The 16760-nt window shown below is 46.8% G+C and overlaps 1 protein-coding gene across 2 annotated transcripts in view; it reads right to left on the reverse strand.

The window, feature by feature from the left end:
* Nucleotides 1–603: 603 nt before the first annotated feature.
* The window catches only part of LOC123759969 (post-GPI attachment to proteins factor 2), a 41240-nt gene continuing 25083 nt past the window's right edge, over nt 604–16760 (reverse strand). Inside the window, exon 10 of one of the 2 annotated variants that reach the window (XM_069325329.1) lies at nt 604–1910. In XM_069325329.1, coding sequence (XP_069181430.1) covers nt 1875–1910 — 36 coding nt within the window. In that variant the 3' untranslated portion in view covers nt 604–1874. The remainder of the gene's footprint in view (nt 1911–16760) is intronic. The other variant, XM_069325332.1, reaches the window with a different exon arrangement.

The raw sequence follows: 16760 nt of genomic DNA on the forward strand, positions 1-16760 counted from the left end.
TGAGCGACGGGTTAAGTTAGAGGAGTGAAAATGTCAGGAAACACAGACACAAGCCTCGCAGTGCGCCATGTGTAGCTATATGTGCTCCATGTGTATATCTTTTTGTACTTGTTTATGAATTGGTGTTGGGTCAAGTGATGATAATGTGAGTGTTCTGGTACTGTTACCATCGCCTCCGCCTCGTCTGCTTGCTCTGCTGGGTCCAGACACGCTCCTAGCTCCGTTGTCTAGGCTAGTACTAGGTGCTAGGCTAGTGCCTAGCCTAGCACCTTGCTTTACCTTTGGCGGCTGTTGCTTGGGTTTCCGCGCTCGAAACTAGCCTAAACCTGCTAGATCTCTAACCTAAGAGATCCCAGCAAACGGCCTGCTAGCCTAAGCCCTAGTGAGTGGCTATAGCCAGCCACGAGCCGGATGGCTGGCTGGCTGGCCGGCCTGCTCCCAGCGGGTGGCCACGGCCGGCCCGCCACCAGCAGCACCAGCGGCCGGTTGAGTCGCCTCGACCGCTCAATGTTCTGTAATTAATGGAAACTCTGTCTTGATACATCATTTTTAATGGGCTTCAACTCGTAAACAAACTATTCTATCGATGCCTTCCAGTTATTGGGATGAGATGAGGCTGGTGGCGACGGTGGTGGTGGTGGTGGTTGTGGTTGTAGTGGTGGTGGTGGCTGGTGGCTGGTGGTGGTGGTGATGGTGGTTGTGGTTGTAGTGGTGGTGGCTGGTGTAGTGATGGTGGTAGTGGCTGGTGTAGTGGTGGTGATGGGGACCAAAGTTCCCCATATACTCTATAATGGTAAGACTAATGGGGGTTAACAGACACCATTCCCCCCGCCCCCCACACACCTACTAGTTGTTCCAAACATGCCACCGAGTGAGAACATAAGATATCAACCAGGATAACCAAAATAACAAATATGCTGCGAGATATGAAGTAAGATATCTCTCGTCTCAAGTCTGCGGCGCTCCCTTGGGCGGCATCTGTCAGCCTCGGCCCCGGGTCCGGGCTCCAACACCTCCACACTTCCTCTCATTCGCTACAGATTTTTTTTCTTTCAACTTTTTCTACACTTTTTTATATATTTTGCCTTTAAACTTTTATAAAGTTTTATTTTCGCGTTTATATTCGAATTTTTAACTCTTATCTGGACGTATTCGAGTTATTTTAGATGTTCAAGAGTTCCAAGCAACTCTCTTTGTTGTTCTTCATCTACAGGAGCAAGTCTATCCATTGTTCTACATCTACAGGAGCAAGTCTGTTCATTGTTCTTCATCTACAGGAGCAAGTCTGTTCATTGTTCTACATCTACAGGAGCAAGTCTGTTCATTGTTCTTCATCTACAGGAGCAAGTCTGTTCATTGTTCTTCATCTACAGGAGCAAGTCTGTTCATTGTTCTTCATCTACAGGAGCAAGTCTGTTCATTGTTCTTCATCTACAGGAGCAAGTCTGTTCATTGTTCTTCATCTACAGGAGCAAGTCTGTTCATTGTTCTTCATCTACAGGAGCAAGTCTGTTCATTGTTCTTCATCTACAGGAGCAAGTCTGTTCATTGTTCTTCATCTACAGGAGCAAGTCTGTTCATTGTTCTTCATCTACAGGAGCAAGTCTGTTCATTGTTCTTCATCTACAGGAGCAAGTCTGTTCATTGTTCTTCATCTACAGGAGCAAGTCTGTTCATTGTTCTTCATCTACAGGAGCAAGTCTGTTCATTGTTCTTCATCTACAGGAGCAAGTCTGTTCATTGTTCTTCATCTACAGGAGCAAGTCTGTTCATTGTTCTTCATCTACAGGAGCAAGTCTATCCATTGCTCTACATCCCTCTATCCTTATCTACTCTAACTGTGACCCACCTTTTCTCTATCCTGTGACTGTTGATCAACGAACAAGTACAAGACGTGTCCCTCGCGGCTCCTGTGAATGAATGAAATTCGTGGTCAGCTGGGTCCACCGGTCCAGTGGTCCAGTGGTCCACCGGTCCACCGGTCCTATGTAAACACTTCACATGTACCCCTCCCCCCCCCCCCCCCCCAGTCCTCCCACTCACTACATTACTCCTCTCATTATTTTCGCGTTCTTCCTTAAATCTGTAAAAATTCGCCGTATCTTATGTCAATATTTACTTGGCTTGCACAGATTAGTATACATCCTTGATGATTAATTCGATATACTGTGCGATTAAACTAGATAAATTGAGTTTAAACTAAGTCCTGAATCAATTTATTTACTTCGCTGAGTTTTGAATTTATCAGTTTAGTTCACTTGAGAGGCGCGAACATTTAATCATGTTTATCACCAAATCACAAAATATTCGCCGTTTGATCTCAAAATTGTTTCATACACCGAGTGTGGAGTGGTGGAGGCAGACTCCATACCAGGGATGTGGAGTGGTGGAGGCAGACTCCATACCAGGGATGTGGAGTGGTGGAGGCAGACTCCATACCAGGGATGTGGAGTGGTGGAGGCAGACTCCATACCAGGGATGTGGAGTGGTGGAGGCAGACTCCATACCAGGGATGTGGAGTGGTGGAGGCAGACTCCATACCAGGGATGTGGAGTGGTGGAGGCAGACTCCATACCAGGGATGTGGAGTGGTGGAGGCAGACTCCATACCAGGGATGTGGAGTGGTGGAGGCAGACTCCATACCAGGGATGTGGAGTGGTGGAGGCAGACTCCATACCAGGGATGTGGAGTGGTGGAGGCAGACTCCATACCAGGGATGTGGAGTGGTGGAGGCAGACTCCATACCAGGGATGTGGAGTGGTGGAGGCAGACTCCATACGAGCTTGTATAAATAATAAATCTAAATCTAAATAAATCTCTAAATCTAAAATAATAAATCTGCATCTAAATAAATAGATGCAAGAAAAGACCCCAATTCGGATACCTAAAGACATGTCGATTAAAGGTTGAGAGGCTGGGCCCAAGAGCAGAAGCTCAACACACGCAGAGAGTAGAGAAAATAAGAGGAGGTAGGGACAAGGGTAGACACTAAAAACAGCTCGTGTAGGAGGTGAGAAGAACGAGAAAAGGAAATCCGTAACACCAGGCTAGGAATCGACCGCCGTCCAGAACTTCAGAATAAGATGCGATAGGAACTGAGACGGCTGGGAGTCACTACATCTGGCGAGGGACGTGCCTGAGAGCCGGAACCGGGAGCTGGGATAGGTGAGGATACACACACAAATCCCTGAGCACACAATCCCTCGGGGGAATACTTGCCCAAAATTAATTACTTAGAAGCAATTTGCTACTAAATCTTCCAGCCACTCCATCTCTCTCTCTGTCTCTCTCTCACTCTCTCTCTCTCTCTCTCTCTCTCTGGCACACACACACAGTCTGTCTCTGTCTCTCACTCTGCCATTTTATTTCATTAGGGACAAATCTTTTCCCTTGAAGGTGTACAGACCATCCAGCTGCCCTACAGCCATCTTTGCCTCCTCCTCTTGTTCTTCACCCATCTCTCTCGCCACCACCTTCCCTTCAATCATCCTTCAGCAGAATTTCGAATTAAGAGACGTCTTGAGAGCTTCACATCGATATAACCAATAGATCACGAGGGGGAGTTGAGGGTCTTATCAACTTTTGCTATTGCAGAAATTAAAATGTATATATATATATATATATATATATATATATATATATATATATATATATATATATATATATATATATATACAGCAGCAAGCAGGATAATACGGAAATAATTTTAACTGAGGAGTTTCAGGAGGGAGATGGCTTTATCAAGTAGCAAATTGCGGCCAAGCAAGCAGAAAAACAATATATTTGACTAGCGCAGGATAACAAGCGCAGGATAACAAGCGCAGGATAACAACAAGACATTAATATCATCGGCATAAGAATTGAATTTTGTGAATGGTGGTCATAAAGAAGCTCTATTCGACATAACGTTGAGAAAATGCGGAGGAGAAAAGTGTGTGTGTGAGTGTGGCGGACAGATAAGTCTGGGGTGTGGGAGAAATGATGTTATCTTAACGACGTCTTGTGCTCCACCACCTCCCTCTTTGAAAAAGATGTCGTCCTGCTACGATATCGAGGGCACCGAGGCTGATAAATGTCGGAGCCGCTATCACACTTGCAGGAATCACTGTCACAGACCGACAGGGGATACGAACCTAAGTCTCCGCAGTTTGGAAAATAAAATGTTTGTGAACGAGTTTGTATACACAACGACCCGCTGGGAATAAACCCTACGTTATCTTGAGGTTATCTTGAGATGATTTCGGGGCTTTAGTGTCCCCGCGGCCCGGTCCTCGACCAGGACGTTACGGAAACTATCTTGACCCGAATTATAACCGCTAGCGATACTGCCAAATGTCAGCGGAGATCCGAACACGGGGACAATTAGATTGTGTGCACGATACGAGAGGCACTTCACACCACCGAGGTCTGGTGCCTTGGTGGACAAGACGCTGGCTCGACACCAGGCAAGACATCACAAGCTGCTCAGTTGGTGGGACTGACAGTTACGGTGTGTCGGACGGTCGGACTTTCCCCACGTCCAGCTTGGCAAATGGAATGTTTGTTATTGTAGAGATGAGGGAAGCTGGGAGAGGTGTGAGGCTCCACTGACACAGAGAGAGAGAGAGCTGGGGGAACGATTGCTACCCGTTCTCGCACTTGCTTATAGTCAATATTGGCTTATTAATAAAGTGCATATGTGACATACTAATTTATTGTGAATATTTTAGTTTACCTTGAAAAGCTTCATAGAAAACACCGGCCTTACCTAACCTTCTTAGTATGTTAAGATAAGCATCTTATTGCTTCTTAATTACAATTATTAATTAACCTATACCTATAATAGGTTAAGTAATAATTGTAATTAAGAAGCAATAAGATGCTTATCTTCACATACTAAAATATTCACAATAAATTAGTATGTCACATATGCACTTTATTAATAAGCCAATATTGACTATAAGCAAGTGCGAGAACGGGTTGCAACGATTCCTATCGTCAATCTCTCTTGAGGTTATCTTGACATGATTTCTGGGCTTAGTGTCCCCGCGGCCCGGTCCTCGACCAGGCCTCCACCCCCCAGGAAGCAGCCCGTAGCAGCTGTCTAACTCCTAAGTACCTATTTACTGCTAGGTAACAGGGGCATCAGGGTGAAAGAAACATTTTGCCCATTTGTCTCCGCCTCCACCGGGGATCGAACCCGGAACCTCAGGACTACGAATCCGAAGCGCTGTCCACCCAGCTGTTAGACGCCCTCCAGCACAAAGGGAAAACTGCGAGTACATGAGAATCAGAAGAGACACAGTGAAGCACTCTATAAATATTACAGCATTTGGTGGTAAAGAAAACCCGAAACAAGTACACCACCACCACCATCACATGATGAGTATAATAAGAACAGAATACCATCAGCGTCGTGTGCAACCTGGCAAACATGCATATCCTCCTGGGGTTGCTGAACAAGGCAGGCGGTCCTCCTGATCACTACCAACGTCACACCTCTAATACATTATGCATCCCCAGTCTGGAATATACATTATGCATCCCCAGTCTGGAATATACATTATGCATCCCCAGTCTGGAATATACACTTAAAACACCACAAAACAAAATTGGAAAATCTCTCCAAAGATTTGCTACAAAGTTACAAGTGAACTTAGACTAGCGAACGACGAGGCTGCTCCTCCCAGCGAGAAATATAGAGACAAGAACGAGAGTGTTAGAGCTATATAGACAATGTAGCCAAAACGAAATGTTTACCAAGAAGATGGCAAGACAAGAGGGCGTGGGCTGGGGCCCAGGAGCTCAGGTGGGCTCTACACAGACAAGGAAACACTTCTTCACAGTAACTGTGAGTAACGGGGAATCAACTACAGAGGGGGGAGGTAGTTTCAAGAGCAGATAATGGAATAGGCAACGACCAGCGACTGAAAGGCAGGGCCCAGGAGCTAAAAAAGTGGCTAAGGAGGCACATGTAGGTGAGTACCGTCACTCAGGCCAATAGGGAAGGTGTTGTGGGGCGGCTGGAGGAGAGGATTACATTAGCCGGAGGACCCGCACATTATTATCTCAAAGGAGCAGACCAAGGGAAAGGAATAATGCAATTTTTACCCCAGAGACCGGACGGAAGGGCGAACTGGGAGGCGTCTTGGAGGGTAAGGGGGAAGGGACGCGTCTTGAAGGGTAAGGAGGAACGCGTCTTGTAGGGTAAGGAGGGGGAGGGACGCGTCTTGTAGGGTAAGGAGGGGGAGGGACGCGTCTTGGAGGGTAAGGGGGGGGGGGGAGGGATGCGTCTTGGAGGGTGACCAGACCACACACTAGAAGGTGAAGGGACGACGACGTTTCGGTCCGTCCTGGACCATTCTCAATCGATTTGAGAATGGCCCAGGACGGACCGAAACATCGTCGTTCCTTCAACTTCTAGTGTGTGGTCTGGTCAACATTCTTCAGCCACGTTATTGTGACTCATCGCCTGCACGTCTTGGAGGGTATAAGGGGAAAGGGACGCGTCTTGGAGGATAGGGACAGCCAATAAAATCTAACCCTGAGCCGTGATAAAATTACAACGTCATCGTGACGTCACACACCTCGGGGGTTACACACATAAAACAATATATTATCTCTTACCAGCCTATGTCCGTCCCGTACCCCAGAGCATTCCCCCTACAAATTTTGGTTAGGCTAGCCCCAAGCATCTGATCTCCAAATATACACTCTCTCATATAGGTAGACATTTTGGTTGAGTTGATAGGATAGGTAGACTTGGGACGGCAGCAGAGGACGAGGGATAGGCTGGGCAGCACCAAGGTCGATAGTGAGGCTAGAGAAGATGGATGGTGAAGGTGGGCCATAATGGTGATAGTCACTATCACCAGTGGTGATGGTGATAGTGACACATAAGGCCAGAGGGGGTGATGAACACGTCTCCAGAAGATGAAGATGGGTTATCTTGAGGTTATTCTGAGAATGATTTCGGGGCTTTTGGTGTCCCCGCGGCCCGGTCCTCGACCAGGCCTCCATGCACCCCCAGGAAGCAGCCCGTGACAGCTGACTAACACCCAGGTACCTATTTTACTGCTAGGTAACAGGGGCATAGGGTGAAAGAAACTGCTCATTGTATCTCGCCGGCGCCCGGGATCGAACCTGGGACCACTGGATCACAAGTCCAGCGTGCTGTCCGCTCGGCCGACCAGCTCCGTTAGAGAAATGAGAATGTAATTCTTTACCCCGGTAGTGCAAGAGTTGCCGCAAAATGGCAGCAACTGGCAGAGGAGGAAGCAGTATAGATGCCGCCTCCATCCTCAACTACACAGGAGAGAAGACATAGATGCTGGGAGTCATTGCATAAATTGACCGACGACTGGAGAGGCGAAGTCCAAGAGCTGAGTCTGGATGCTACAGTGAGGAGCACTGGAGGTGATCACGCATGCACGACACACTCTCAGAGCGTGTCCAAAGTGATTGCATCAACAGGTAATTGAGCCAATTATACTCTCCACAACTAGATATAACATAGAAAGTTAAAGTGAGGAGGCGGGCCCAAGAGCTAACTATCTGTTCGCCAGAATTAATTAGCATGCACACACGCACGCAGAAACACACATATACACATGGGTCCTCCCGGCCGAGCGGACACCGTTCGGAATTCGCATTCCACGGAACCCGGTTTCGATTTCCGGCCGAGGCAGAAACAAATGGTTGGTGTTTATTTCACCTGATGCCTCTATTCACCTAGCAATACAAAAATACCCGGTAATTTATTAGCTGGGGATATATATGTGTGTGTGTGGGTAGTAGATATGAAGAGACAAATAGGTCAGAAATCAGTATATTAAACGATGATGGGGATCCAAGAGCTCGATCAGTATATACACACCTTTCTATGCATCGGACTCAAAGGGTTATGTGGATTGCTTAGGTTTATATGTTTCTAGTTAGGCTACAAGTTAGGATTTGTTATAGTGGTAAATCACAAGGACAGGTCGAACACACACACCTCCAGCACTGACGGGGGAATATACATGATTATATACAAAATACACTTATCTACAATATGTAGAATAACTACAATAAATTTCTAAAATAACAGTTCCAACGCTTTTACTCTAGCTGCTGAGGATGACGTTTTATATATATATATATATATATATATATATATATATATATATATATATATATATATATATATATATATATATATATATATATATATATATACTCAAAAAACATATTTGAAAAATCAGAGAATGCTGAACGCGTTTTCTGCTCATTTCACCTTCATCAGAGCAAGATATAGAGCCCTATTCAGAGTCCTAGAGTCCACTCTATCTTGCTCTGATGAAGACGAATTGAGCCGGAAACGCGTTCAGCACTCTCTGATTTTTCAAATGTGGTTTCACCGCATATATTATAAAATATATATATATTTATAACCCTAAGGAGTAGGGCCTGGCGCAGGTTAGAGAGGCCCCAGCAGCAGCAGGAGGACTACTGAACCCCTCAATAAGACCCATTGTCCTAATGCCAGTTACAGCCTGAGGTCTGAGTGGGTTCTCCTGTTGATACCTAGAACGCAATTAATTATGTAAATATATCGATTGATATGCAAGCTATGCCCGCCGACACCTAATTAGGGCTAGACTCGGCTTTTAATGGTTATTACGACAAATTGCTTCAACAAAAGTTCAAAAGGTATTAGAGATATCATGTAAAACATAATATATCTGACTCGTGTACACCCATACACGCGTGTACACAGACACGTGCACACAGTCACGTCAACACAGACACATGCACAGAAACATGTGTACAGACAGAAAAAAAAATAAAAACCTTGTTTACAATAAAATATTGCACTTTTGGGTCATGCAGCGGTTACTTCAACAATGAAGGATAGAAACAATATATGATAACTTTAGTGGTGGAAATTACGAAAATACAGTAGAACTACTCACCAAATAAAGAGACAGAAGAAAACAGATGATAATATTGACCTGCGAGAAAAACTGGATAAGATTTGGAAGAAGAAATGTGGAAATATGAACGAAAACTAACAAAAGTCTGCGAAAGGGTCACATTACTTCCTGCCCCGGACGAGGCTATTCATTTAAAATGGTAAACAGTGTGTGTGTGTGTGTTATTGTGTGCTGCGTGTGGTTAAAGATGGGTTACACTCCACACAGTGTAGCGGGTTATTGAGCACTCAACCGCAGGTGATTGAAGAGTCTTTACAGCAAGTAATTATTACGTAGCTAACCAGCATGGATACATTTTCGCCTCGACTACATAGACAGGTTTAAAGGTGTATTCTATTGCATATAGTGTAGTGGGTTATTGAGTACTTAACCTTAGTGTAGTGTGTCTGTGTATAGGCAAGTGACCAGTCTTTCTCTCTCTCTCTCTCTCTCTCTCTCTCTCTCTCTCTCTCTCTCTCTCTCTCTCTCTTTCTCTCTCTCTCTCTCTAAATAAATAAATAAATAAATAAATAAATAAATAATAATTTAAACAGTTTGTGATCAAATTTGGAGCGAAACAGTTAGATGAAACAGACATTAAAACTACTTTGATGTATCTAGTTAAGATTCATAAAAGAAGCGATTGTCAAACCTGTTTACCTCTCCCCGCTTGGTTCTGTGAGCTGATCTCCAGCGCCCTCTACACCAGTTGTGTACATTCACTCGCGTTATTATGATCTAATATGATGTCACGTGGCAGTGATCAATCCTGCACTGCCAAAAACATGCCCACAGCGCCCCCCAAGGGGGCTACATCGCCTACTTTGGGAAGCAAAAGTAAATATATATATGCTACAACAGATTGCAAAATAAATGAGGGGAGTGAGCAAGTGTGAGGGGAAGGAAGGAAGGAAGGAAGTAGGGAAGTAAACTTCGTCAATTTCATTGAAATGCAAGCACATATAGGTGAATACACACAAACGTAAATACTCTGGAATAAGCTAACAAATTACATTTACTGGAGTGAAACTCTAGTAGTTAAGTAATGAGGCCAGGTGGAGGGAGCAGGAGGCCGGACACAAGATACCAAATGGAAGATGAAATCTTCCTTGAAATGGACAGAGAGAAGGATCTCAGGGTAGACATCACACCCAACCTGTCACCTTAATTCCACCTCAAAACGATATCATCAGCGGCGTATGCAAGACTTGCTAACGTCAGAACTGCAGTTAGAAACTTGTGTAAGAAATCATTTGATCTTTGTATATCACGTATGTCCGACCAATCCTCGAATATGCGGCTCCAGTGTTGAGTCAATACCTAGTCAAGCACAAGACGAAGTTGGAGAAGGTTCAAAGGTTTGCAACCAGACTAGCTAGTCCCAGAACTAAGAGGCATGACTTACGAGGTAAGGCTGCATGAATCAAACCTCACGTTACTGGAAGGCAGAAGAGTTAGGGGGACACATGATTACCACATACAAAATTCACAAGGGGGAATTGATAGAATAAGTATAGACACATTGGTGGTGGAAACAGAGAACCAAAATTATCCACAGAGGCATTAACAAGTTAACAAATGGAATCCATTGGAGGCAGACTCCATACACAGTTCCCCCACACGCAGAATGAGGCAAGTATAAGCCTAAAACGTCTGGTCTTTAGCCTATGTCAAAGGCGGAGGCCAATAAGAGTAATCCATAGTGTCTCCCCTACACCGCCACCCGCCCTTTCACTCTCAGACACTACCCCATGCATGGGCGACTGACTGATACCGTATACGGGTGGCGGAGATATCATATGGCTGGCTGATGGGTGTTTTGCATTAATGGGTGCCGTGTGTGTGCTGGTGATGGGGGCGGCTGGCCTCACGCCGCCACCCGCCTCGCCCTCACACAACTCACAGTGGCGGCTGTCTCCTTCGGCTGGGCAGGAGAGCAGGCAAGCCTGGAGGGAAGCAATCACTGTGGAAGGGGAAGCGGTTAGTTAGGGGGGGTAAGCCAGGACACGCTGAACGAGATAACTCTTCCCTAATTGAAATGAAAAGGGAAAATCAGAGTTCGAGACAGTGACAGATGACAGTGTCGGGGCGTGGCTGTAACCAGACCTGAGACCTCTTCTGTGAGGCCCTGACAAGTGAGCTCACGGACACGCCACCAGAGGGCTGTGTTGTGGCGCCTGTGGCAGCCACCAGGGGGCTGTGTTGTGGCGCCTGTGGCAGCCACCAAGGGGCTGTGTTGTGGCGCCTGTGGCAGCCACCAGGGGGCTGTGTTGTGGCGCCTGTGGCAGCCACCAGGGGGCTGTGTTGTGGCGCCTGTGGCAGCCACCAGGGGGCTGTGTTATGGCGCCTGTGGCAGCCACCAGGGGGCTGTGTTGTGGCGCCTGTGGCAGCCACCAGGGGGCTGTGTTGTGGCGCCTGTGGCAGCCACCAGGGGGCTGTGTTGTGGCGCCTGTGGCAGCCACCAGGGGGCTGTGTTGTGGCGCCTGTGGCAGCCGCCAGGGGGCTGAGTTGTGGCAACACAATCCGACTTTGCATGTTTTAGATAAAAGCTGCGGCAATGACTCTCCTTATCATGTAACCCAGTTTTTTTTGTTTTTAACCATTTTACAATTACAGGTCCCCCAGTAGGTTACTCTATTATGCCCCTATACCCATTTGCCAGGCTGCCAATATCACCGCCAGTCCTATTAGGTCCCAGTATGACTTCAAAAAGATGTCAATAGCGTGGTTTGACTTTACATGTGGATACCTAGGAATACAACTGAAAGCCTAGGAAAAACGGGGGTACGATTCTGGCTGTTATCGTGCAGTCATAACACTGAATCCCTCGATCCGTACCGATAACGACGATAGTTAATTCTAATCGAGTAGCTTGTTTAATTGTTCAGAGCGCGAGCCCCATTTATTTAGGTCCCATTCCCCTGGGGAGAGTACCACCGAGAAGGTAATTCATTACTAGCCTTGAGGGAATTCTTCAAATATCTAAACCCATTAGTTTATTAATGGGTTACGAAACTAGGAAACCATCCAGGCTGAGACGTCGCCAGAGCGGCGTTGTAACTATCATCACAATACTGTCAATTCTGACAATGTGAGGACAGGTTGTTTACGCGTATCGCTGGCTTCCTTGTTCCGATTAGACATATCAACATGGTTGCAAGGTGCAACATGTGAGTGAGGGCCGTGTGCATGGCTGCAACAGCAGTGTGTCAACGTCCAATGTCTAGGTCAATGCACTGGTGCTAGGTAATCCCATTGCCAAGCCCAGCGCAGAGTCGCTGGGAGTTGATGAATGGTGATTGGCTGCATAAATACCTAGCAGGCCTAGCCACGTGAACTATCTGGTTAAGTATCTAAAATTTTAACCCTTATCTGTACGAGTTGATATGTGTGAAGATAAGGGGAGGAGGGGGGTGGGGTTCCTGCCTCACACCTGTCGGGGTCACCCATCACCTGAGGTCAAAGGTCACACGGAAAGCTTGTCGAGGTCTTCATTAGTGAAGGGCCAGCTGTGAGCCTCCAGTAATGACCCCTTACGCTGGCGATGTGGTGAATATCTACTTATCTACTTTGACAACGGGAGGGTAGACTGAAGAGAAACTTTGACAACTGGGAGGGGGAGATTAAATTTGTGCCTTGTTATCTCTGCTCCCCTTCGTCTCGACCTTGTTATCCTGGTCCATCATGGCTCCTCCCCCTGAGACATTAAGCCATCAGTTATCCCTTATTACCAGGGTCTGTCCTGCCTCGTGTCGCCTGCGGCACCACACACACACCTCTAGCTCTCTCTATGTTGTCACTGCTGGTGTATTGAAGGAGGGGAGTCTCTCTTCCCCCCTAACACACACTACCATAGCTCCGAACAGCACGTCTACACCCGCCCACGCCACACACCCCGCCCACGCCACACACACACCCCGCCCACGCCACATACACACACTCCCGCCCACAAACCACACCCATCGTCAGGGTGGGTCGTGTGGCCGGGCACATAAATACCGCCCTAATAAGGAGTATAAGAAGCAAGGTTTACGGCCTCGACCTTCATGAGGGGAGCAAGAGCAGCGAGGGGGAGCTCTCATGGGTCACAAGGCCACACATGGGGAGAATACATGGGGGGAGATACACGGGGGACAGTGGGATACACAGGGGACACACGGACGAAAGCACAGAAGGATACACCGGATCATATAGTAATTATGAGGATGAATACGATGGAAGACTACCCATCCTGTGAGTGGCGTTGTGGTGGACCCCACCACTCCCATCCTGTGAGTGGTGGTGGACCCCACCACTCCCATCCCTTGAGTGGGGTCCACCACCTGTGAATGGTTACTGAGAAAGGAAACGGGGGCCCGTAATGACTCGGATATTAGACTTCAATATTCGTTGAACTATAAGCAAGTTACAGTACTGATGAGCTAGTTACATAGCTCGTTACTATGTATACTAACAGTGTATTCATAGTTTCGGTTAACCTAGTTTAATTAAAAGGTTACAGTTACATAATGGGTTCAGGACTCCAATGTTCTACAGGCTCAGCAATTAACATTTGAGGTGAACTAGTCAATTAATAATTACAGGTTTGATTTACCTGAAATTTGTGATAGTTACACGGGGTTTAATTACATTGCTGTAGCTAGAACGTAAATATATGATTTACGAGGAAAGACTAAAGGATTTAAACCTCACGTCACTTGGAGAGAGAGATGGCTTAGGAGAGACATGATTTACGGGCTATTCATGCCCATGCCACCTCTTGGCTGGCTTAATCTTCATCAGAGACATGATCACAACATACACAATGCCCAGGGAATACATAACATGTATCTTAGAGTGGGCGGTGCACGAACAAGGGGCGACACGGGTGGAAACTAAGTTCGCAAGACACGGACACACCGTAAATGCCGTCAGTGGCCACAATAGTGAACTAGTGGAATACACGAAGAAGTGGGGGGGGGGGGGGGGAAGCAGGCTCCACACACCGCTTCATGTGTTGACGTGAGAGGCGGGGAACCTAAGAAGCGTAGCTCATCTTACACAAGCACAACTAGGTAAGAACAGAGTACACAGGATACATAGTGGAACACACACAAACAGGTGGACACACACAGGAACAGACGGTTGGAACAAGTTAGGGAAGAAGGTGGTGGAGGCCAAGACCGTCAGTAGTTTCAAAACGTTATATGACAAAGAGTGCTGGGAAGACGGGACACCACGAGCGTAGCTCTCATCCTGTAACTACACTTAGGTAATTACACTTAGGTAATTACGCACGAGAATGCACAGTTGTGCACAGAGAGAACAACAGAAGCAACACACACACACAGGTATTGTTAAGAGAGGTGGCTATACCCTACATATTCCTTCCTCCCACACCAAACCTCAATGATGCTCTTTCAACCCCACACTAACCCCCCCTTCCCCTCCACCAATAAAGAGCTGGTCTGGCGACATTGGTCGATCAGAACACAACTTTTGGTGCCATAATGGTTGTTCGTGGTCGTTAAGCCTCGGCAACTGTCGTGCACGTTTAGTGGGTGGTTTGTCCCTCTGTGTTGGTCTCTGTCTATGGGTTCATCCACTTGGCTAATGTATGCGACTTTCTAGCTCAGACGTGCGTTATACATGGCTCTAGACTGCAGGCTGTGATACCAGTGGACACACACACACCAGAGGTAGAGTGGTGGAGGGCAGCAACTGTACCTGGCTGGTGTCAGGAGACGTTCCAAGTGTCCCTTCGGTGAGGAGGTGCCGTCGACGACCCTCTCTCTCGTTACTGGCACCCTCACACACTGGTAAGTGAGGCGTGGCGGTGGCTGTGGGGTGTGGAAGGGAAGGCCAGGCCGTCGCAAGGGAAGGAAGGAAAGGTGGCGTTGATTCCACCTCCCAGCCGGTGAGAGGGTAATGTGTACTCATCTAGTTATGCTTGCGGGGGTTGAGCTCTGGCTCTTTGGTCCCGCCTCTCAACCAACTCAACCTGTGTGTGCTGGACTATCAGTGACTAACGGAGATGTGAGGTTTAGCTCCTTATGCCCGGCTGACCAGCCTTGTTGTACCTGTTGCGTTATTGCTTAACCAGTCTGTCTGTGCAGGCGATGAGTCACAATAACGTGGGTAAAGTATGTTGACCAGACCACAAACTAGAAGGTGAAGAGACGACGACGTTTCGGTCCGTCCTGGACCGAAATCGACTTGCGAATGGTCCAGGACGGACCGAAACGTCGTCGTGTCTTCACCTTCTAGTGTGTGGTCTGGTCAACAGTCTGTCTGTCCTCCTCTAGGGCTGTGAGATTTAGTTTCAAGCTAAATCGTAGTTTATTCCTCTTAACTTTGCTGCTAATCTTGTTGGAAATCTTTGCAGTCTTAGATAGGCAGGTGTGCTAAGATGTGGTACAAGTGTTAAGACAGGTGCGATAAGCCACGGCGCCTTAAATATTCAGGTGAGGTCTTAGTGCCTCCTTAAGATTTGCGACAATTCAAGGCACCACCATGAAGGCTCGTGCTTGTTAGCGGTGTGTTTACCTGCCAGTGACTACGGGGGATGTTGTTGTTGTTGTTATAGATTAAGCTACTCTCAACACGTTTCAAGTAGCACGGGCTATGGTGAGCCCGTAGTGAACTTACCTGGCACAGGAGCGGGGCAAGTAGCACGGGCTATGGTGAGCCCGTAGTGAACTTACCTGGCACAGGAGCGGGGCAAGTAGCACAGGCTATGGTGAGCCCGTAGTGAACTTACCTGGCACAGGAGCGGGGCAAGTAGCACGGGCTATGGTGAGCCCGTAGTGAACTTACCTGGCACAGGAGCGGGGCAAGTAGCACGGGCTATGGTGAGCCCGTAGTGAACTTACCTGGCACAGGGGGGGGGAGGGAGCGAGATGTACATCTTTATACCTGGTGAGATAATTACCTCTTTCAACACTAACGTTTTCATCATTGGTTTTTCTGAAAGTTGTGGATGGAATTAGCTTCAAGACCGTCTTCCGTCAATGCACTGTGTGTGCCAGCCAATCGTATAGGGAACGAGAGCTTCCTTATATCTCTACAACTCATTTGTATCCAGCTACCACCGATGTTCCTTGTCCTATCTTCAATTAATTTAAATAGGTTTCCTGTGTCTACTTTATTTCCATCAGAATCTTGTATGTAGCAATCATATCCCCTCTATCTCTTGTCCTCCAAACTTTGAGGGTTCCCTCAACCTGTCCTTATAGCCGAGGCCTCTCGGTTCCCTTGCTAATTAGCTGCATACCTCTGAACTTTTTAAAGTTTCTTCTTTTCTTCACAAGGTGGGGGTTCCATGCTGGTTCTGCATATGATCCAGTAATGCTCACACACAGGCAGTGTATATGGACCTGAAAGCCTCCTAATTTAGATTCTTAAATGATATTCTTAGGTTTGTTAACTTACCATCAGCTGCTGCTGTTATTCTATTCACACGAGCTTCTTGTGTTACTTCTGAGATTATGTCTACTCTCAGCTCGCTCTCTTATTGTTTTTGTGTAATTTGGTAGTGAGGGAGGAGGAGGATGCCGAGGTTTTAGCTTAATGATTCCAGACTCGTCTCTATAAAAAAGAACAACTTGAGAAAGATAAAGAAGTTGAGCGATCAATGCGCTGAATTTGACACGTCAATGAGTCTTATATGAGGTTTACTAAATGACGCGTTTTACTAAAGTAACACCTTAGCATCCTCAGAAACAACGATATTACAAATGGATTGAGCGATAAAAAATAAGCTACCTAAGAGGTGGCACGGGCATGAATAGCCCCTAAGTTACTACAAATGAGTACAACTTTGTTATATATTCCAGACAGGTGTGAAGC

Source organism: Procambarus clarkii, chromosome 16 (assembly GCF_040958095.1).
Source record: "Procambarus clarkii isolate CNS0578487 chromosome 16, FALCON_Pclarkii_2.0, whole genome shotgun sequence".
Classification (NCBI taxonomy): Eukaryota; Metazoa; Arthropoda; class Malacostraca; order Decapoda; family Cambaridae; genus Procambarus; species Procambarus clarkii.